This window comes from Sphaerodactylus townsendi, linkage group LG13 (assembly GCF_021028975.2).
Source record: "Sphaerodactylus townsendi isolate TG3544 linkage group LG13, MPM_Stown_v2.3, whole genome shotgun sequence".
NCBI lineage: Eukaryota > Metazoa > Chordata > Lepidosauria > Squamata > Sphaerodactylidae > Sphaerodactylus > Sphaerodactylus townsendi.
In genome coordinates, this window is record NC_059437.1 from 55,612,140 (window position 1) to 55,635,593 (window position 23,454).

General features: G+C 43.9%; 1 protein-coding gene across 3 annotated transcripts in view; it reads right to left on the reverse strand.

Annotated features, from left to right (window-relative positions):
* The window catches only part of NAA25 (N-alpha-acetyltransferase 25, NatB auxiliary subunit), a 36,042-nt gene extending 13,854 nt beyond the window's left edge, over positions 1-22,188 (reverse strand). For all 3 annotated transcript variants that reach the window (XM_048514404.1, XM_048514402.1, XM_048514401.1), the window contains exons 1-13: positions 22,168-22,188; positions 19,340-19,425; positions 16,451-16,589; positions 15,699-15,817; positions 14,423-14,497; positions 13,122-13,229; positions 11,710-11,788; positions 11,385-11,496; positions 9,995-10,084; positions 8,646-8,815; positions 5,815-5,927; positions 2,250-2,457; positions 918-1,007 (exon numbers count right to left, since the gene is read on the reverse strand). In XM_048514404.1, the coding sequence (XP_048370361.1) occupies positions 918-1,007; positions 2,250-2,457; positions 5,815-5,927; positions 8,646-8,815; positions 9,995-10,084; positions 11,385-11,496; positions 11,710-11,788; positions 13,122-13,229; positions 14,423-14,497; positions 15,699-15,817; positions 16,451-16,589; positions 19,340-19,425; positions 22,168-22,183 (1,405 nt within the window). In that variant the 5' untranslated portion in view covers positions 22,184-22,188. The remainder of the gene's footprint in view (positions 1-917; positions 1,008-2,249; positions 2,458-5,814; positions 5,928-8,645; positions 8,816-9,994; positions 10,085-11,384; positions 11,497-11,709; positions 11,789-13,121; positions 13,230-14,422; positions 14,498-15,698; positions 15,818-16,450; positions 16,590-19,339; positions 19,426-22,167) is intronic.
* Between the last annotated feature and the right edge of the window lie 1,266 nt (positions 22,189-23,454).

Sequence of the window (23,454 nt, forward strand, 5' to 3'; positions counted from 1 at the left end):
CCACCCCCAATGCACCCAAGACCCTCAGGCAGCCTTCCTGCAGGACAATATCTGAACTGTGGAGAGCGCAATGAAGAGGCAGACAACATCCCTTGGAGAGGGACCAGCACATTGACTGGACATGGGTTTTGTACAGTGAGTGTTGGGAAAGGCCCTTCTCCACTCAACATTCAGGAGAGCAGCTGCTTAGCCAGGGTATGTAAAAACAGCCACTCTGGATCATACCAATGGTCCATCTAGTCCAGCATCCTGTTTTATACTCTGGCCAGCCAGATACTTCTGGAAGGCCCACAAGCAAGGCAGAGAGGCCAGAGCCTCCCCCTGTTGCTGGTTCCTCCCCACACTGGCTATCACTTCTGAACACAGAGGTTTCATTCAGTCTCCAAGGGTAACAGCCACAGATGGACCTATGCTCCATACATGTGTTGACATCTCTAAACTAGCGGCCATTAGCACATCCTGTGGCAGGGAATTTACAAAGGTTGAATCAGTGCTGAATCTTTCAGTCCTTGACCGCTGTGAGTTCTAGTAGTATGGAAGAAAAAGTTATTTTATCCATTTTCTCCAGCCTGACTCAGCATACGCCAGCTTCAAAGTGTTGTGATTCCCACAGCAGCCTTGCTTGTAATGTCACCCCCCCTCCGCCCCCCCCATCTCCTTGGGTCAAACACTGCCAAAGCAGCGTGGGAAGAAATGTGGACATAAGTGATGCCCATGCAGGCCCTCTGTGGACTCCAGCGATGCATGTGGCCTTATCAATCTCCCCAGGTTTTGCAAGAACAGAATTTCAACACACTCACTTTCTAAGGCACCAAAAACGCATAACAGACGGGGCATGACCTAACTAAGGGCTTTCTCACCCCACCCTGCTTTTCCTTTTTGGACACATGCAGTGAGGGAGGTTTATATAGACATACCTGCCTCTAGCCAGATGTCAAGGAGCAAATGAACAGCAAGCAGACAGTAGTAGTCTGAAAACTGCAACTCTGTTTTCAAACAGGATTTTCCTGATGGGTAAAAACACACACATACAATGAACAAGACATGGCAAAAACTACCTGTTCGCATCCTATTCAAATTTTAACCAATTATGGGGGGGGGAGGGGGGGGAGGCATCACGTGTCAGATAATTTCTCAGAAACGCCACCAAGGTCAAATTCTTCCTCTGCGAATGAGCATAACTTCAAAACTTAATCATGCTTGATTAATTTAGGGAGCTGATTTAAATGTAGTCGCCAAGGCAGGGTGCTGCCATCTGGAAGATCCCTGATTCAAATTTTGCCTCTGCCCAGAGTTTACTGGGAAGCCTTAGGCAAGCCAATCTTTCACAGACTCAGCTCCTCTGCATACAATACAGAGATTACAACAGTAAGGCCCACTTTACAGAGTAGTTACAGAAATAAAGGAAGTTATGTATGTGAATCACTTGACACTAAATGTGCTACGTAGGCACACTACATTAACATGTTTATTCAAGTTATTCGTGCTCTTTAGTGTGTTCTTTGGACTTCGTTTTCCCAGTCAAACTACTGCATGCAATTCATGCATATAACCCTCATGCTAAAGCAGGAGTAGGGAACCTGCGGCTCTCCAGATGTTCAGGAACTACAATTCCCATCAGCCCCTTTCAGCATGGCCAATTGGCCATGCTGAAAGGGGCTGATGGGAATTGTAGTTCCTGAACATCTGGAGAGCTGCAGGTTCCCTACCCCTGTGCTAAAGTAAATGCAACCAAGTATGCAGAAGTTTCAATGAAACTAATTTGGAGAAAAACACAGCCAGGCAGAAAAAAAAAGGACGAGCATCCAGCATTACAAATGTCAGTTGGCTTGATGAAGATGTCACATGTCGCCTGATACTTATATATTTACTCAAGGAAGGCCTACTTGAGTCTATGGGAGTTCCTCAGACTTAAACATGCACAGGACTGCACCCTAAAGATTTTCTGGAATCAGCACCAATTTCAAGTCTGATTCTCATAATCGTTATGCTAGACTTGCTTATATTATGTCTGCGATTGTTTGATTTGTTCTAATAAGTAAAAACACCGGTAAAAAAGCAAAATAAAATCCACTTGGCTCAGAGGAATACTTTGAATGGGGCTCTGAACCCCAGGGGAAAAGGACAGCAACAAGGAATTAAATGAAAGCACAGACTGATGACAAGCAGGCAGGCAGTGAAGAACTACGATCATTCACCAAGAATTCTGGCATAATCTTCAACTGAGGGTAAATTCAAACACTTCTCACCAAGCTCTAACCCGTGCTGATACCGCAACATCAGATCCCGGACGGCTCCCAGTTTTTGGGCTTTGTCCATTGTGTGGTAGAGGCCAAGCAACCTTGTCAACTGCACAACACACAAATGCTGTTGCAAAGCCTTGATGCTTTCTGGCAGCGCGAGTTTGCCTTCTGATGGTGCTGACAGAGGGATGACTCCTAACAATTGGTTGATAAACTGGGGGGAGGGGGGGAGAAAAGAATGGAAACTTGAACTTTGCAGAGCCATAGAAAAGTCCTTTTTTATAACCTTGGAAGAGAAGCAGGAATTAACTTTTTCTCTTCTATATGATATCATGAATAGGCATGGTACAGTACAGTAAACCTTTATTAGGCATGGTGTTTCACAGAGTGCATAACCAATCAAATCCCTGCCCTGGAGAAGCTTACAATCTGAAGCAGAGCCCCCAAACTTTTTCCAGCCTGCAGATACCTTTAGAATTCAAACACAGTGTGGTGGACATAGCCACAAAATGGCTCCCACAGGAGGTGGAGCTAGCCACGACTGAATGCCACAGCTTACCTGCAGTCACACAGTGAAGATCCTTGTGCTGTGGGGGGACACCTGTTGCCAAAGCAACGTTTTAACAAAATCTGCAATCAAATTTCCAATAGCGTTGCTGGTCAAGAGCCCCACCTGGCCACAGACACTTTCTAAAAACACTTGGCAAGTGCCAGGAAAAGTGCTGGAGGGTGCCCGGGTGCCCACAGGCACCATGCTGGAGACCCTCGATATAATCTGTGACATTAAAAAGATAAGCGGGGTGAGGAATTAATTCCAACTGCACGTTCTTAGGCTCCATTTTCTCGGGGAAAGCCTATTATGGGAATTTGCTATTGGCTTCATGAAAAAGGTGGGCTTCAAAGAAGGAGTATGAGGGAAGAGAGAGGCAATATCAGACTGCTGCCGTTGTGGGAAGTGGCTCCAGCTATTACAGGGGTCTGCAACCTGTGGCTCTCCAGATGTTTGTGGACTACAAATCCCATCAGCCCCTGCCAGCCCCTGTTCATGGATTACAAATAACATCAGTTCATGGACTACAAATCCCATCAGCCCCTGCCAGCCCCTGTTCATAGGCTACAAATCCCATCAGCCCCTGCCAGCATGGCCAATTGGCCATGCTGGCAGGGGCTGATGGGATTTGTAGCCCATGAACATCTGGAGAGCCACAGGTTGCAGACCCCTTGCTGTATGGCCAACAGTGATGTAGCTGGAGGAGCAAAAGTCACTGGCCAGGATCTGGCAGAATAAGGAAGCAGGAAGATAAAGAAGCAAGGCTCTGGGCTGTTTTGAAGGGCCGGAAAAGGAGACTGAGCTGCAAAATGGAGGTATCCACTGTCCCTGCAGGAAACAAAGCAGGAAACAGAACAGACACAGGACTGTAAAACTGGGATGGGATCTGCTGTGCCTGAGTGGTGACCAGACAGAACTTTTTCAAGTCTGCTACAGTTAATGAACAGCGGGTAACGGAAGGAGCAACCAGCAGGGAATTAGGAAGGTGGGCTGTGCACACTGCTGAAGGGAATATGGTGATGGTCAGGAACGTGATATTCCACAGCAGAGAGGTAAGAAACAGAGGTGAAGGTAAGCGCAACGAGAATGCCTGAGACCGTGTGTGTCCAGGGAACCAACCAGGGAAGCTAAGCTCATTAAGAATAAGCAAGTTGCACCTGTATGCATCATTTGGTATCAGCATTGAAAGAAACACCTCAGTTGTAATTCTGGAATCTATTATGCACACTCAGTGAACTTTAGTTGCAAGCACTGAGGAAGAAAGGTTAGTGGAAGAAGAGGGAAGCAACACGGGTGACAAGGAAGGAAACGAGGGAGGGCCATAGGCAGAAACCTCGTTAATATTCATTAACCTACCCATGCATAAAGGTGTAACTTGCTTGCTCATTAGTTAAAAAAGCATTCCCATGAAACTTGCAAGGTGCTAAATATAAAACCTATGGGGGCCTGTGAACAAAACATTTCAATAAAGGGAAACACAGTACTGCCGAAGGCTTTCATGGCCTGTGAAATCTGCTCCTACCGTGTTTCCCCGAATATAAGACAGTGTCTTATATTAATTTTTGCTCCCAAAGATGCGCTATGTCTCATTTTCCGGGGATGTCTTATATTTCTGTATTCTGTTCGTCAGGCATGCTTCCAAACAAAAACTTTGCTACGTCTTACTTTTGGGGGATGCCTTATATTTCGCACTTCAGCAAAACCTCTACTACGTCTTATTTTCCAGGGATGTCTTATATTCGGGGGAACAGGGTAACAGCTGAGGCATCTAAAGGAGGCATAAAGCTCCAGGCAAGGGCCTTCGAAACCCAGGGCTGAGCAAGACCTCCTCAATTCTCAAGAACGGCCAAAATTAAGACCAGACCACAGGTACTACTGGCTTTACTCAGCTCTATCCATCCTAACATTTGCTCAGAGAGAGATGAAAACAACTATTGTCCCAATGTAGTTTGTAAACCACTTTAAAATAGCACCTGCTAGAGTCTGTTCAAATGCACAGTGATCTTTGGTGGGAGCTGAATGAGAGCCAATAACAGGAAGAAAATATTCAGACAAAGAATTCCAGTTATCAACAATGCCAACACCGTAGCCCTCAACAATGTTGTTTACAGATCCTGGCTGGATGAGTTTTTTTACGTATAACCTCCTCGCCACAGTATTTTCCCACAGGGGCTTAAACAAACAATGGGGCTGAACAGGATTCTCAGCTGCTGAAATCATCCTGCAAAGCTTCTCTTGATAGCATAATAAGCCCTCCCCTTCTTTCAGAGGATGTCTAAAGTGGGACAAACCTCCAGTGAGGACTGGTGATGCACCATGTTCCTCGTCAGCATTAAGAGGAGGCAAGCAAAATCACAGGGCTGCAGCAGCTGGGTGAGGATGAAGACCCAAAAATGGGAACAAGCACATGGAGAAAATGGCTTCCTGTGTTAGATCAATTTAGTGAAACATTTTAGTGCACATTCTTGCACATTTCGTGCATAGTGAAACAATTTAATGCACATTCTTGCACCCAGGTTTCTCGCAATCGTTAATTAGAAAGAAGAGACGAAGAAGAATTTGGATTTATATCCCCCCTTTCTCTCCTGTAAGGAGACTCAAAGAGGCTTACAATCTCTTTTCCCTTCCCCCATCACAACAAACACCCTGTGAGGTAGGTGGGGCTGAAAGAGCTCTGAAGAACTGTGACTAGCCCAAGGTAACTCAGCTGGCATGTATTGGGAGTGCACAAGTTAATCTGGTTCACCAGATAAACTTCCACAGCTCAAGTGGCAGAGCGGGGAATCAAACCTGGTTCTCCAGATTAGAGTGCACCTGCTCTTAACCACTACACCACACTGGCTCTCAGAGATCTGTGAAATGCAGGAGCTTTCATATTCCCAAGTTGCTCCAATGAAGACAATGTTGAATCTTTCATGAGTTGTGATAAACAAGGTGACCACAGTCTAATTAAAAACATCATAACCCTTCCCCAACCCAACAGAACAGCCATGTGAATTAATCCGGTGCAACTAAAGTTACCTTTGTATACTGGGTTGATGGGAGGAGGTCTACAAACACTTTGAGATCAGTAAAGCAGCAGGGTTTCTCCCCAAACCGTTTGAAATACTCGAACAGGAGTTCTTCTGGATTGCCTAACAGCAGAAACAGGACCAATAACAGATAATGTGCTGTTTGCAGTTGTAAATAAGTCAATGACGAAGTGACACCTTAGCCAATGTGACTGAACTGACCTCCAAGCCAAGGCAGCGCATTTTGCCATTTCTGCTCTCCAGCTACCGTGTTTTCAAAGTTACTGTCAGCCCAAGGAATTACATATCTTTTTTGATGCAAAGACCCCCCTCCTGCCAAACTGTTCTCCATCAGAGAACAACTGACCAGTAGAGTCATTGGATCCAACCATATGTCTCTGCGAACAAAATTAGTATCTTTTCAGTTTCTTTAAGGAAAAAGCAATCCTGCTACTTATTTACCTATTCCTATCACAAACCCAGCCCTGGGCCCTCACAACCAAATGGTTCTCACAGTGGTTTATATCTAGAATAGAACAAACACCACTAGGTTAGAATCCAGGCACCATAAGTGATCTTATTACTGCCAACTCAGTGTTAGAACACATCAGATAAACACAGTGGGATTCAGAGGTTTATTGCCTCTGATCGTGGAAGTCCCCTTCAGTCACCAAGGTTGGAAGTCACTTGATAGATCTCTCCTTCTCCATGAATCTGTCTAATCAACTGCCAACCAACTCCACTGAGTGCCCCTGTATCCCAGTATTATTAAGGAGAAAAAACTATCTACTTTCTCCACCTATGCATAATTTTATAAACCCTTATCATGTTCCACCATTAAATCTTTTTTTTTTTTTGGATAAGCGGAAAAGGCCCAGACTTGTCAGCCTTTCTTCACAGGAAAGAAACCCCTTAATAATTTTGGTGGCCTTCTTCTGCACTTTTTCCAGCTCTGTGATATCCTTTTTGAGATACTGCGGCCAGAACTGTACTCAATATTCCAAATGAGGCCACATTAGAGCACTAATTATATTTGATTTCCTTGATAACATCAAATGGCTAAGTGCGGAGGAATACCAGATTTCAAGCATCCTCAGAAGTCAAATTCAAAGGCATAAAAAGCTTCCTTTAAAGCCTCGTTTGCCTGGCTGTACCAAGAAATCTAATACTCTGCATTGCGGTAAACAGTCTTAGATCAAAAGAGATGAAATGTCAATCAGGTAAGTCCCATCGGAGGGACCTCTGGCTCGATCTGTTCTTTGGGATTCTAGCAGGGCAAAAACAGATCTTGCAATTTCAGGATTATTGACCTAACGTAAACTATAATGTATCAGGAAAATGGTGGAGGTTGGTAAAGTGATTGGGTCAGCATAACAGTTGTTTTTTTCAATCAAACTTTTCAATTCAATTTTCTCTATGATCCAGCTGTCGCTCTGACTCAGAAATTAAACCTCCCAATTCTCTTCGATACATAACGCTCAAGGAGGCCATATGGCTACCCATGAAAAATGTTGTTTTCCCTCTCTTCATTCTCCTCTCTTTGTTCTCTCTGCATCCCAACCACCACCACCCTTTTATTTCTTCTCCTTCTCAGAGGTCTTTCAAACTGCCTCTCAGTTACCCCCTCCACACTTTAATCTTATCTGTTTGCTCTGTCTATAACCCCCTTTTTTATTAGTACTGCTCATTGCTGTGTGCAATACAAGACTTTCACCCTTCCAGCAATTCACAAATGGAGGAATCCTTGGACTCAGGTGGGTCATACATCACAGCAGGGCTGCCACAAATGGTGTCTGTGAAACAGGGGTGGGGGTGGGGTAGTGCAGGTATAGTAAAATAAGCATTCCTCATCAAGGTTGATAGGGATGGGATGGCCCTTAGATCTTCCCACAAATACAGGAGGCAGAGTTGGAATCAATGAGTATCTGAAATTTACCCGGGGGACTGCAGTTCACCTATTCAACCTGTTGGCCTGCTCTAAACCTCCCAAGGACAGAAATATGGAAATAATTTATTTTGCAGAAGACCGAGGTGAAATCTCATCAGTCACAATACTGGATCAGCAAACAAACTACCAAGGAAGGGGAGTTTGGATTTATACCTCGCTTTTCTCTCCTGTATGGAGACTCAAGGCTGCTTACAAACTCCTTTCCCTTCTTCTTCCCACAACAGACACCTTGTGAGGTAGGTGGGGCTGGGAGTTCTAGCCCAAGGTCACCCAGCAGGCTTCATGTGGAGGAGCAGGGAACCAAACCACCAGTCCAGTTCTCCAGATTAGAGTCCAACACTCTTAACCTCCATACCGTGCTGGTTTCCATCACCTTTTAAATTATACAGGCTAAATATGCCAAACTCCTTAGTTCAAGAAAACTTTTTATGTAGCAAACATACAAAGCACATGCAGAAAGGTCAACTAGTTTAGAATACATTACATCCGTTCTGGAAAGAATCCATCTTTCTGTTCTGTGAATTTCTACTATTCCTGACTGATATTTAACCTGCTGCAAAACCCATCTCCCTCTCCAAGATCATTTAAAGGAATTTTATTTCTCTTGCAGCAGGTGGGGGATAATTCTTAAGTGCCAGCATTTCCTGATAAATGCTATTTGGTCAATGTGAAATTAAAAGGTGGTTTTGCTGCATCAACTCATGTTTACCACCCTCAAATCATTTCTTAATGCCAAGGATTAAAATAGAAGACAAACAATCCTCTCCCCAAAGCACAGGCACATTTCTGCAATTCTGGTACACAGCTTACATCAGCTGCTGCAATTCCAGGATAAGAAAGCTGCCTTCCGTTTTGCACCCTCTTCCCTGGGGCACCCTATGATCAGCTCTTACCCAATTTGTGTTCCTCACTGCACCCTCTGTGCCGCAAGCGTCTGATCAACTCCAGCCGGGCGAGGTATGGTCCCCGGAGAGGCCGGGTGCTGTTGCATTCTTTTGATATCCTCTGCTCTACAAAAGTCATGGCTTGCTCTATGCTGTGATGCACTTCACCCTCCAGAGAGCTGCATGAAAGAAGTGATGTTGAGTCCCAGCATTTCCATTCTATCTTTCCTTACTGGGTAATTGCAGCGAAGACACAATCAGATATATTGCTGCTCTGCAGCTCATTTCGTCTCAAAACCCAAGAGCCAGCATGACCAGAACTGCCCTACCCGACAGAGCTTTTGCAACAAGAAACAAGGCGTTGTCTCCCCCACCAATTCAACTGGCAAGGAAGACTTAGGCAGAGGTGGGAAAACTGGGGAAATATGTTGTGAATCCAAGGATAGAAGCCAATGCAGATATAGTGATGCAGGAACACAAAAATGTTGATGGATTTGGGCTACATTACATGTTCCCACAAAGATAGAAAAGATAGCTGTAAACAATGCCAATCCTACAAGCAATGGCTGGTTCTGTGTGCAACACAACCCCTAAGCAGCAGCAGCTTTCTCTCCAGCTTCAGGCACACTGACTTTTAAGCAAAGTCCCTACATCATTCTGCACCTCATCTGCTTTCGCCGGCACAAGCCAAAGAGCAGGCTCTGGGAACAGGCCCTAAGGGAAGTACTGGCAGGCTCCACGGGCAGCATGTTGGGGAACCCTGCCTAAGGCTCATTCCGCACACGCAAAATAATGCACTTTCAAGCTGCTTTCACAACTGTTTTTGCCATTCCGCACAGCTTCAAAGAGCCCTGAAAGCAGCTTGAAAGTGCATTATTCTGCGTGTGCGGAATGAGCCTAAGCCACTCACTTCTGTGCATGGACCAAGACAGCTCAATTTGCAAGATGGTCCCGGTTAAAAGTTAACTGCCCACTAGAGACCTGGGGAGAAAGGCAAGAATGCACTCACCAGGTCTCTGTGACAGTGGATCAGGTCCTGAATAACTAAGGACAGCTATAAACACTGGGGAATTCCCTCTCCCAGCAAAGAAAATAGCACCTCCCCCCACCTCTTTTTTGCCGCTTCATGCAAGGAGGCGCCTCAGGCACCCATCTTGCCAAGGCAGCGCTAGATCTGTACGTTCAACCACAAGGCTATATCTATTATCTTGGCTTCACCCCATCCTCTAGAAGAGCCCAAGGTGGGTTATGCTGATTCCATGCAGCAGGAACTGAATTCCCCTCCTTTTACCTAGACCAAACATCTTGGCTAAAAGAACAGAAACTCTTGAACTGTTAAAAAACCCCAAGAAACTCACTGCTCCCCTTCCGCTGGAGGCGTCCAGGCTGCATCAATCAGTTGAAAGACAGAGTCAAAGTAAATGATATAGAATTGCCAGTCATCCGGGCTAAAACAGAAACAAGGCAAGAAACAGTTCAGCATTAGAATTTTTTTTCCTTACTTTGGGGAGTCTGGCTTTCCTTTCTTACTCAAGTATTTCTATACTGCTTTTCCGTTCACAAAAAGGTTAACTACAACATAAAGAAATGACTAAAACACGTCAAATGTATTTTATAAAATGCAACAGCCCCCTCCCCTAATCAACAGCAGACAGATGCCGTAAAATAGCGTAGCCTGCAAAGAACCAGCAGCACATTCAAGCTACATTAAAAGTCTGTTGAAAAACCCCTTTCCATTATCTTCTGGAAGGAAGTTCCATAATAATAAAGTAACCACAACGAAAGTCCTGCTTGGTTCAACCACCCACTGTACCACAGAAAGCACAGGGAACACTGAATGGGGCTGCTCAGGATGATTTGAGCAAGGTGGGTTTGTACTGGAGAAGGCAGCTCTTGAGATACTCTGGTTTCAATCCCAGAAGGATTTAAAAGGTCAAAACTAGCCCCTTGAATTGGGTTTGAAGTCAAACTGGAAGTCATTTTGAAGGCTGATTAGCACAATCCTAAGCAGGTCTGCTCAAACACATACTCAGGTCTATTCGATTTATTTATTATTTATTAAACAAGCCCACACCACAGTCCAAGAGGGAACTTGTAACCAAACATTTAACAGTGCTGTGTATACCCTGTTTCCCCGAATATAAGACATCCTTGGAAAATAAGACGTAGTAGAGGTTTTGCTAAAGTGTGAAATATAAGGAATCCCCCAAAAGTAAGACGTAGCAAAGTTTTTGTTTGGAAGCATGTCCAACGAACAGAACACAGAAAAATAAGACATCCCCTGAAAATAAGACATAGCGCATCCTTGTGAGCAAAAATTAATACAAGACACTGTCTTATTTTCGGGGAAACACGGTATGTTTAGGGAGTACAGCCAAATGGCAAAATCCTGGGTGTTGTGCCAGGTGTCTAATTGCTGTTAATCATCCCAAGGGCTCAGTAGTCAATGTATAAGAACGCTGGAAAAAGACAGTAGGCAACTGGGTAGCTGGTACACATTCAAACCCTTCTATCACCATAAAGAAGAGAGCTAGAGTGATTTCTTTCTTTCTTTCCTTTCTTTCAATTATAAAATTTGGGGATGGGGAGACTGGGGTTCTTCTGAGAGTAGCACTCAGAGCTTGCTTATCCTGCTCAGGAACCGGCGGCTCTGACTGCACTGCACACAAAAGGAAAAGCAGCAGCCTTGAGGAAGGGACTTTGCCTTCAGTTCTGCACTGGGGACCAGCAGCCCAAACTCCCACTTACTTTTTCAGAAGGAGCTTCCTGGAGAGGGCGCTGCACTCTGGCCACTTGCCCAGCTTTCTGTACATCTCCATGCACTTGATCTCTCTGGACTGGAGCTCACTCGTCAGCTTCTCTAAGTTGAACAAAGAGGCACGGATTCATACAGTCAACCCCACACTTTCTACCACTGTCAAGATTTCAGGTTTTTAAACAGTCACTCACTTGATCACCCACAACAAGTAAAAGTAACCCTGGGAGACCAGGTAGGGAAGCTCAAAAAGATATAGAATAAAACACCGGTTTGCCTTAACCACTGGGCAGCTAATAGGAAAAAGGAATAAGTTACCTCCTAGTTTTCCTCTGACAACATCCAGGGCTTCCTGGTATTTCTCCAGACGTTCCAGAATCATGTAATACAGCTTAACCTGTACACGTTGAGAGAAATGGAGCACAACTGTCAATCAAGAATCACTAAGATATACAGAAACAAACACAGTCTGTGGCACTTTTTTTTTTAAAAAAGAAAAAGAACATTCAAATAAAGTGGTGGTGTTTTTATGCATTTGTGGACATATAAAAACAGGATGAATCATAGCTATAACCAAAGGAAAGGTGATCTCAGACAAGAAAAGTCATGTGTCCGAAGACAACCAAGGAAGCCCAGGGTAGCTATTCAGAGGCAGGCATCGGCTAACCACCACTGAACGTTTCCTGCTTTGAAATTCTACGGCAGAGGTGTCAAACATGCAGCCTGGAGGCCGGATCTGGCCCCTTGAGGGGCCTTATCAGGTTCATGAAGCAGCTGAGGCAACCCCTTCCCCTGTTGCCAATCTGGCCTGGCAAGTCCACGAAAGCAAGGAGTTGCCTCAGCTGGCTCACGTGGCTGATAAGCCCTCTCAAAGCAGTCACCCAACCCTGCTGCAGGCCCACCAGTCCTAGTCCCACCCCCCACCCCGATCAAGTCACATTTATATCATATCCGACAAATGAGTTTGACACCCTGCTCCTCAGGGTCGCCATCAGGCAGCTGTGACTGGACGGCACTTTCCCTGACCAAAAAACAAAGGCAAATTCTGACTACTTTTGCTGAGCTTTCTGTGTTAATCAGCTTCGACTTCTCACTACTAACATGTCCTTGCCCTAGGATGGCTCCATGTCCCATTTTTCCCCCGTACATGCCAGCTTTTAAAGGCTGCTTTCCAGAAAAGATTGGGGTACAAAACAAGGAGCTGTTGCAATAATTAACTCCTTGTTTTATATTCCGCTCTTTTCTGGAAAATTATGGCCAAATTCAGGAGAAAGCAGAAAAATGAAGGGCAATTTTTAAAATAAAACCCCTACCATTTCTTCATAATGATTGCTTAGCCTTTCTATACTGTGGCCATCCTAGCAAAAAGTAAATAAACTTGACCTGAAACTGATCAGGTTAAATCTTTGTCTTGGGTTTTTATGTTCCCAGGCTAAGCCAGGTGATCTCAGGGAAGTAAAAGTAAATGATTTCAATCCACCCACAACATGCATATTACTGTTATCATCTACTTTCTCAGAGGGTTCAGTCTCTGTTGGCTACCCATGGTTTTTATCTCTCACCTCCATACATGCGGCCATAGTTCCCCCTATGTCATCTCCTTTCAACAGTACCAGAATGCTGCATAAAGAAAGCTATTAAAATCTACTGCCTAAGTCAGCAGAAGAAACAATTATGATTAAATTTATTATGGTCAAATATGAATTCTGATATACATTTCAAAATCTTACTTCTGCTTCAGCTTCAATTTTGTCTTCCTTCACCATTTTTTCCACCATCCTTTCAGCTAGTGGTAAAAACATGGTTTTTGAGAGGTTTTCATCCTGTGCAGATATAGACTGGAAAAGAAGAACACATGAAGCGGCCTTACAGTAAGCCAGAACATTGTTATTTGGTCAAAGCAGGTGTCTTGTTCCCTGTGATGAAGGAAATAAACCTAAGACTTTCTGCACAGAAAGTCCTTGTTCTGCTGCTCTGTTACAGTCCCGGCCAAAGAAATAGTTTCAAAACGCTCTAAGTATCCCGGAGAACAAGGACTGTTGGGGAAAAAAATTATTCAACAGCTTTGTTTCTATAAGTAATTTACAAATTTGTAAGACTAGAAGCTCAGATGTATCCCAATGAGTCACATTTCTTAATCACATCAAACACTAATAAGATATTCATTCACCATACTCAATAGCAGATTCACCTCAGTTTTGTTACTGACTTCTAGAAGAGGTTTCCTGCTGAAAGTCCAGATTTACAGTTACTTGTGATAACAACCCCAGAATTCACACATCCATGGCAAAAAGTAAAGGATGCAAAGAGTCAGGGAGTTGATTACCTTTGGAAAGATTATAGGCTACTGCCTTTCTTTGCCTCTCTCAAACAGAGGCCCCTTTCATACACACGCAGAACAATGCACTTTCAATCATTTTCACCATTGTTTGCAAGTGGATTTTGCTATTCCGCACTGTAAAATCTAGCTGCAAAGTGCATTGAAAGTGGATTGAAAGTGCATCATTCTGCATGTGTGGAAGGGGCCTAAGGGATTGTACACAGCAGAGCTGTAATGTTTAAAGTGAGGGAGTTCCTGGTCTCATAGACACCAAGAGGGTAATCAAAAGCATGTAGTTGAAACCTTCTGAAATTCTTCATTCACAGAAACTGGGGCTAAGTTCTGTCATTCAACCTGCTGTACTGGTGTTCACAAAAACTACCAAGCACCTCCTTTCCTTTGAATTTTTTATTTATGTACTTACTTCATTTATTTCCTGCCTTTCTCCCCATGGGACCCAATGTAGCTTACATTGTTCTACGTTCCTGTATTTTACCCTCCCAATAACCCTGTGAGGGAGGTTAGGCAAAGTGTGTGTGTGAACCAATGTCACCAAGAAAGTTTCCATGGCAGACTGGCGATCTGAACCTCAGTCTCCCAGATCTTAGTACGACAAGCTAACCACTACATCCCACTGACTCTCAATTTGCATTATTTTCAGTACAAGGAAAATTATCCAGTCGGGCAACTGTTGTTTTTTTCAGTACTCACCTGCATAATTAAGCTCATCACCGACCAAAAATAATAAGGATTTTTTGGTACAATCTTATAAAGTGCCATTCCAGCCTAAAAAATGAAGAGGTGTATAAAGTAAGCATCCTGAATATTAGTGCATCTTTATATTGATTTACAAACCAATATAATCTGCTATAGAGATCTGTGAACACTATAGCAAATTAGCTATCTTCAGGAACAGCCTCTAATTCACTGATCTTCTGAACTTAGAAAAAGAATACACATCCCTTGCCTCCTATCTTATTTGGGTGGCAAGACTATGTGGCTAATAACTTGAATTTTAAAAAATGTGCACATGTTCATTTTTTATGTTCCAGTCATCAAACCTCAGAACAGAGGTTCTAGAATTTTAACCAAAGGAATAACTACTATGCCTCTGGAGCTTATTAGCACAACGTGAAATTGCTGATGGAAGACAAGATTCTTGGAAGACTCCTTACTCACCATTATTCCCTGAAACGCACAGAAAAAGCAGGTGCCTGCTGCATACATTTTTATATATCAGTTTACATTCATTAACATAGATACTTCTCACACAGACAATGAAATGCTGACATGCTCAAGCTGATAGAGATGGCCCTCCCTGGTAGATTTGACTTAGGCACACTTGAGGAGCTGCACTAGGGAGTTAGCAGTGTTTGCCTAGGGCAGCAAAAACAAACAAGAGCCCTCTGGTGCGTTAAATGGCAACAATTTTTTTTTCAAATATAAGCTTTCATGGACTACTGCCCTCTTTGCGTGACAAAGTGGATTCTAGTTCGTGAAAGCAGATACTACCGTAACACTGCTACTCTTCTTTGCCACAAGACTCCTATTTCTTTTCAGTTTCATACTGCAAAATGACTGCACTCAAGTTGTCTGCCTCTTTTTCTCACACGGATCTTACACACAGAGCCATGCAAACACATTAAAACTCACTGTCCTTGTACCAAGACACACCCTAAAAGGCTTTAAGGGTTCGCTTGACTAGGCCCAAGGATCATTTTCCTGTTAGCGCACACATGCACTCACACACAATTTTTAAACAGATCTCAGCTCACAAATAAAATAACTGAAGCCAAACAGGAGATCCAATTGTTAAACAAGGCTGCATGTTTATCAGATGGCAGAAGCTTCACAGTCAATGGCTTGCATATATAATATGCTTAACAGAGCCAAAAGAGTTCTTCAGGTTGCAACTGCCTCTCTAGTGAGTCCATTATTCATTCACAAATCAAATGGGCTCAGTCTGCCCCCTCATTCTGACAAGCACCTGTTGCATCTTCTTGTATTCTCCAACCCTCGCATAGGCCATGAAGAGATGGGAGTGATACTCTTCGCTGTTGGGAACTTTCTTCACAGCTGCCTCATAGAGTTTTGTGACCAGCTCCGCTATAAAGAAAGGGACATTATAACAAACCAGTGAATGTTTGTCTAGGGCTGTAGGTTTTTTTCTTTTAAAACATCAAAGGGATTTCATAAAGAACTGAAGCTGACACAGGCATCAAACATTTCTATGCAAGGCCAAGAATGTGAGGAAAACCCCCATCAATTTTTAACCACCTGCCTAGAATATTTGTGTGCAATTTCCCCTGCAACCTGTGCTGAACTCTCTACACCCCAAACTTCACAACATATTGTGTTTAGTACTTGTGCCTATTTCAGATGTTTGCTTTCTATTGATTGCACTGACTTATGTTGTTTAATCTGCCTTGTGCCTCAGTGACAAAAGTAGGCCATACACACACACACACACCCCAATTTAATTTGCTGCCCCCCTAATATGTTCCAAATGGATGTCACCCTGTTAAGGGCACACTTTTGAACCGACTGCCCTACAGGGGGTCTGCAACCTATGGCTGTCCAGATGTTCATGGACTGCAATTCCCATCAGCCCCTGCCAGTAGTCCATGAACATCTGGAGAGCCACAGGTTGCAGACCCCTACGGCCTAGCAAGACCTCAACGAAAGCTCCTCCAGGCCCTACGTGAAGCACAAAGGAGAAAAACAAGCTGGGAAACCTACGTCTATGCATTTCCCGGTACAGGATAGTGAGGGCCTGTAATGAATTGTCATCCGTCGGTTCAAGGGCTGCTACTTCTTGAGCCAAAGCGAACGCCTCATCTTGTTTCCCGGTTCTCTGCAGGCCAATTGCTTTCAGAACCTGTCCAAAAGGAAGAAGTAGCTTTCAAGGAGTTTCTCAACTGCTACAAAAAGGAAGTTTCTCTTAAAAGGAACAACTGCAGAGATGCACAGTAAAAGGGGCAATGTGTCTGTGTTATGATACCACAAGCCTGCCTCTCCCCCCCTCACCAGACAACAGGGTCACCCCAACAAGCACCCCAAACCCTGCAGACCCCAATTCTGGCAGACCTCACTTGGCCAAGAAGTGGAACCAGGGAGCAGTCTCAGGCTCCACTATTTTTTTGTGAATGAATGAATACATTATTTATTATTGGGGAAGACCAGTTTTAAATACAGGCCATAGCACCATTAATAGTAAAATAAGAACATAAGAAAGAGCCTGCTGGATCAGACCAGAGTCCATCTAGTCCAGCACCCTGCTACTCGCAGTGGCTCACCAGATGCCTTTGGGAGCTCGCATGCAGACTGTGAAAGCAATGGCCTTCTGCTGCTGTTGCTGCTGCTCCCGAGCACCTGGTATGGTAAGGCATCTGCAACCTCAGATCAAGGAGGATCCAAGATTGGTGGCCATACATGCGAAGCTTCTCCATAAATCTGTCCAAGCCCTTTTTAAAGCTATCCAGGTTAGTGGCCATCACCACCTCCTGTGGCAGCATATTCCAAACACCAATCACATGTTGCGTGAACAAGTGTTTCCTTTTATTAGTCCTAATTCTTCCCCCCAGCATTTTCAATGTATGTCCCCTGGTTCTAGTATTGTGAGAAAGAGAAAATTTTCCAGTGATCCTGTAAAAAGAGCATCCTGAACAGAGCTGGCCTTAAACTGCTAGGGTATAATGATGTCATTTCTGTAATCTAAAACAGTACTTTGTCCTTCTAAAATTCCTGAGATGGTTTTATCAAATTTAAGTGAATACACAAACTAAGAAAGCACAAACCTCAAGCAACACATAAATAAACAGGAAGTAAGAGTCATAAAGGCCATCTACGCTAATTATAAAAAACCTGTAGTGACAGAGCAAGATGAGCAAGCACCCCTTGGCACAGTGCTCACTCCCCAAAAGGCATTACAATTGGAGCAACCTCTTCCTGTGCAATCCATCACCATACTTTAGATGGGCGGGTGCACATGCCAAAGGGGATCTTTGATGGTGCTTTGAGGACCACAGTAGGTTAATACAGAAAATTACAATGTTTGAAATACTTTGATCCCAAAACTGTTTTTGGCTTTGGAGGTGAAAGGCAGTCCTTTAAGTTCAGCCAGGAAACTAAATGGAAGCCAGTTTCACTGATGTAAAACTGTCTGTCCCCACTGACACCCTCGTAGCCATAACATGCTGGCCAATTCAGACTCCCTAAGAAATCCTAGCAAACAGACTTTGAAGAACTTTCTGAAAATCTCAGGGAGGGGCCCTCTCTCATGTCTTCAAGCTGACCCATTCCACAGAGCTATGATGGAAAAGGTACGGGGCTCTTCTCAATGTAGATGGGTCACCCTACGTAAGTGGTGGCGAACCTATGGCACGGGTGCCAGAGGTGGCACTCAGAGCCCTTTCTGTGGGCACGCGCAGAGTTGCCCCCCCCCACACACACACACACATCTAGGCTGGCCCGGGCCACTGGGCTTGATTATTAGCATTAAACTTAAGACCTAGTTTTGGGGAAGCAGTGTAAGTAACCCTGTTAAGCGCTGTTAAACCCCACTGATTTTGATGGGAAGAACTAAAGCGTGATCTTTACCTGGGGTAAGCTCGATTGCTGGCAATGGGGCTCGCTTCTGAGTAAACCCTCCTAGGGTCGTGATTCACCCATTGGAAGAGTTCTTGCGGTTGCTTCGAAAGCAAAGGCACTGGCTACCACAAGCTTACTCCCAAGTAGCACTTGCATGGAGCCAACCGTTTTTTCTACACTAAAACCTCAGTATTCAGGTTAAATTGCTGTGTTGGCACTTTGCGATAAATAAATGGGTTTTGGGTTGCAATTTGGGCACTCGGTCTCGAAAAGGTTCGCCATCACTGCCATAAGCTGAACTACCTGCACACCTAAAACCACAGGCATCCCATGTACACTCCAATAATCTGTTCTTGACATCACTATGGCATACATAACCATACTCAAATCACCTTGGCAGGTAAAAGACACTCCCAGGCACGACCACTTCATGGTCATCTGAGAATAGTGATGGTTCCAGAACTTCTTGAAACTGAGAACCAAAGAGGGAGGTACAACCCCATTCTTTTATGCAGTGTTCTTTTAGAATATATACATTCAGCCAACCTCTCCCCATCAATTTGTCCCCCTAAACATTCTATAACACTTCCTACTGCTTCCGCCAAACATGCCACTTCAAAGGGTTCATTTGGGGAGAGGGGGGGGAAAAAAGAGAGCCATTCCAAAAAAGAGAGCAATTCCTTCACTGCCCCCGTTGTTATTTGCAGCAAACAGCACTGGGTTATTTAAGTATATTATTTAAATAATATATTATTATATTATTTAAATCATATTCAACACCCTGAATAAATCTTTGATTTGATCTTGAGATTCCAAAGGTTGCTCAGTGTTAAAATATGTTTAACATTAAACTTAAAGCACATGCAGCAACAGGTCACAAAGGACACCAGTCAGTTTTTAAGCAAGGCTAGTGTAGCAGAGCAGAAATGAAGCATGTTAGGGAGAGGAATGGTCAGCAGCCAAAGAATACAATTGCCCCTGACTTGTGTACAATTCAAGACAATTTAGCAAACTGAAACAAATGAACCCTGAGCATACCTTAGCACAGTGAAGATCTTTGTGTTTTTTCAGCAGCTTGTCTGCCTGTTGGATTGCCATTTTATTATTGCCATTATCAAGGTAATCTAAAGAAGAAAAGACCCAAAATGGTTACAACCACAAACCGGAAAGCTAGGTTCCTGTCCCCTGGGCCTTCCTACCCCCTGGGCTGCATTCACATCTGGCTTCACATGGAGGGCAGGATGATGACTACAGGGGAATGTGATCAAGATGTACACGCATATGTATACTTATTTAAAACATTTCTACCTTGGTTTATCTCCTAGCACACTCCACTTTCATTCTCTCACAGCACTAGAATTTGGGAGTCACCTGCTGAGTTACAATAAACAGAAAAAGTACAGAGGGACTATATTTCAGTCAGCAGAAGACCTGTTTTGCTTCCTCGAGGTTCCAGATTCAACTCCAGGCACTTGCAGTTAAAATCTCAGGGAGCCCTTGATTAAACACTTCCTTCTCTACCCAAGACTCCTTAAGAGCCACTGCCAGATACAGTAGGGCCGGGCAATCAGAGCTAGCTAGGTCACTGGTCTGATTTGGTAGAACGGAGGTCCAAAACAATTGGTTCTTCACACATCATTATCCACTAGTTAACTACAGAAGTGGAATTACAGTGTCCAGTATAAGTTTGTAACTGGTTATTTGTTCTTTCTTGCTTATTTGTAGATGGGTCCTAGGTTATCATTCATCTGGGTGTGTAAACACAGCACATGCTTCAGGAGTGCAAACCATGTAATTAGCACAAGTGATGAATGGATGTTTCCTATCAGTTTAATGGAAGCAGGAACATTATAAACTAATGTATTGTTGAAGGCTTTCACGGCTGGAATCCTTGGGGTGCTGTGTGGTTTCCGGGCTGTATGGCCATGTTCTAGCAGCATTCTCTCCTGACGTTTCGCCTGCATCTGTGGCTGGCATCTTCAGAGGAATCCTCATCCTCTGAAGATGCCAGCCACAAATCGTAACGTCAGAGAGCGAAATCTTTCATAAATTTCCCAACCGGAAACCACACAGAACCCCATTATAAATTAAGTTGAAGAAATAAAACACGTCAATAAAAACAACCAATAACAAGTGCATAAAACAAACAGAATAGCCTAAAATGATACTGATAAAATAGTCTGAAACTACTTAGTTAAAAACCTAAGTAAAAATAAATGTTTTGGCCTAGAGCGGGGTGTCCAACTCTGACCCTTTAGCTGTTCATGGACTACGATTCCCATCAGCCCCTGCCTAGAGTCTGAAGGAAAGCAAAGTGAGACAGATGAGCTTCAAGGGGGAGGACGTTCCAAGGGCAAGATGCCAATACCAAAAAAGCCCTGCCAGTGATTGCTATCTGCCTAACCTCTGCATGGAAGGCACAGAGAACAGAATTTGAGAAAAGAATCTTAACAGGTGGGAACTACAATATGGGCAAGGCAGTCCTTCTAGTACCTGGGCCTCAAGGGACTCAGGACCTTATAAGTAAGAATCAGGACTTGAATTTACTCCTAGAAACAGATGGACAGACAACATACACAGATCTTTCAAGACAGGGACATAAAATCCTGATATCCTGGTGCCACCAATATGTTACTTCATTCTGCACCAATTCAAGTTTCCAAACAGTTTCTGAAGGCAGCCTCATTTAGAATGCATTACAATAATAGAATCCGACTCTGATTAGAGCACTGACCACTGTAGCCAAATTACTTTCTTAGCAACAGCACCTCTGAGTGCTTTTCTGAGAAACAGCCATACTTGCCATATCAGTGGAAGGCCAGGAGCAGCACCCCCAAACAACAAACCTATGGCTTCAGGGATAGTTTAGTAGTCCCTTCATCCCATTACCTTCTTTAGGTATCTGCTCAGGGCTGCACAGACTCACCTGACCCAGCTGTTAAGGAGAAACAGAGCTAAGGGCCAACTGCATACTGGCAACTCCTTATTCCAAATCTGGAGGAAGTACATAGCACAAATACCACACAGCTGAGCAGAAGCCCCCTAAAACCACTTTGTGGAATCGGTCCACCAAGTAAGAGCAAAGCCACTGAATCATGGTGCCAGCCCAGCAAGATACTGTGGTCAATGGTACTTTAAGCTGCTGACGGACGCAGGAGAATCAATTCAGACACACTCTCCCCGTCACGACCTGTCAGGGCAATTATGGCTGCTGCCATCCCAAGCCCAGGCCTGAATCTGTCTTGAAAGGGGCCCAGACAATCCACTTCCTCCAACAGCACGTGAAACTGCATAGCCACCACCTTGAGCACCTCACCCAAGAGTGGAATGATGGCCACTAGGAGACAGTTATTTAGGTCATTTGAGTCCAGGGCACCGTCCACAGTTCTCACAACCACCTCTTCCATAGCAGCCTGTTAATCACATGAACACGTAAATATTTATTACCTCCTGGACCCAACCGACCAACCAGGCCCAACTCAATATTACTAGCCACGAGGGCAAGGGCTGAGGCTAGTTGTGATGGGCTGAGTACTTCCAAACAGCCTTCTTGTCCACTACTGCATAAAGCCTCATGAACTGAAAAGTCACCCGTGTAACTAGAACCAGACTGAATTCCAACAGCATTCCAAGATGTAACACACTCAGCCATGGCATCTAAGTTGCAGCAAATGTGAGCAATTCTATCTTCAAAATGCATTACAAGAGAATAACCACGGGTCTGTGTGTTCTCTAGTAAAGCCCTCTCAGAGGCCTGAGACCAAAGCCCTCTCACAACATGGAAAAGTTCTCCCGGCCCGCGCTGCATGGATAAAACAGTGAGCTCATTTTGTGGCCATCACTGCCACAGAGTAATGCCTCCTTACCCATGTCCAGCCACATTCACTGAGTTTCTTCTGATAAATCCTGCACGCCCGACTGTGTTACTGCTTTCCCATGGTACTCTAGTCAGAACAGTAACTAACGAGAAGGCTGCAATATGTTTTATATGTGGTGAGATTGGAAATGGGGCATGTCTAAAATACTATATGCATTGAAGTAATACGAACAAGTTTATCCAGAATCTAAAATGCTTCCTGTACCAAAAAGATAAATTGTTACCTTAGAACATTTTAATATTTTGAAGGATGGCGATTAGGGAAAACAAGTAAGTACAGCTTAATTAACCTTTTCTGTAACATGTAACCAATTAAGACAAAAGGAACACAAACCATCATCTAACCTTCACCAGATAAAAGGCTGCATGTTGCTGATGAAACAAAATATAGGCTTGCTTGAACATAATGTTAGACGCAGGGCTTTGCCCTGATGTTTATATCTCATATTCATAGATGAAGTGCAGTAGATACCATACGGGTGTCAAACTCTGGCGCTTCAGATGGTCATGGACTACAATTCCCACCAACCCCTGCTGGCAGGGGCTGATGGGGAATGCCGAAGTCCATATTTCAGTGCCAGTTGAACACCTAGTCTAAGGAGACAATTTGCAGTCCTACCTGTACTGTGTTCATTTTTGTGGTAAATTTTCACATTGTACTACATGATAATTACACATTATTAGGAGCCTATAAAAACAGAGAACCTTCGCAACACGACACTGGCATTTTCAGTTCAAAACATTCCAGACAGTGTGAGTACTTATTTGTCTAACAGTCTTATTCCGAGGCATTAGCCATTCAAAATAACATGCATGATAGGACTCTGCCAGATCCAAGCACATTTAGGATTACCACTTCTCTTCAAAACAGTTCCATGAATGTAATTTGTTGAGTCTTTTCCAAAATGACTTTGGAAAACAAAGACACAAAAATATATCACCTTATAAAACAAAGTACATCTCATTTTTTCTAACCTAACTTTTAAACTTAGCATCCCTTTGAGAGTGCATTCTTTATTCTTCCAAGGCAAAAACATCTCACTACAGGATGCTGCTGTGCCCATCCCCTTGGGGAAATGAATGACAGCAAAACACTCCACGTTCGTTCCTTTAACACACTCCATAATGAAGGTTAAAAAAGCAGAGTGGGTGGCATATTTTGGAATATCATGGAGCTGTTTCCTGTGTAGAGCAAGGTATCCAGGTCAGTTTATCTTGCAAGTTTCACTGTTGGGGATGGGAGGGGAGAGACGCACAAATTAACATAGCACATGTC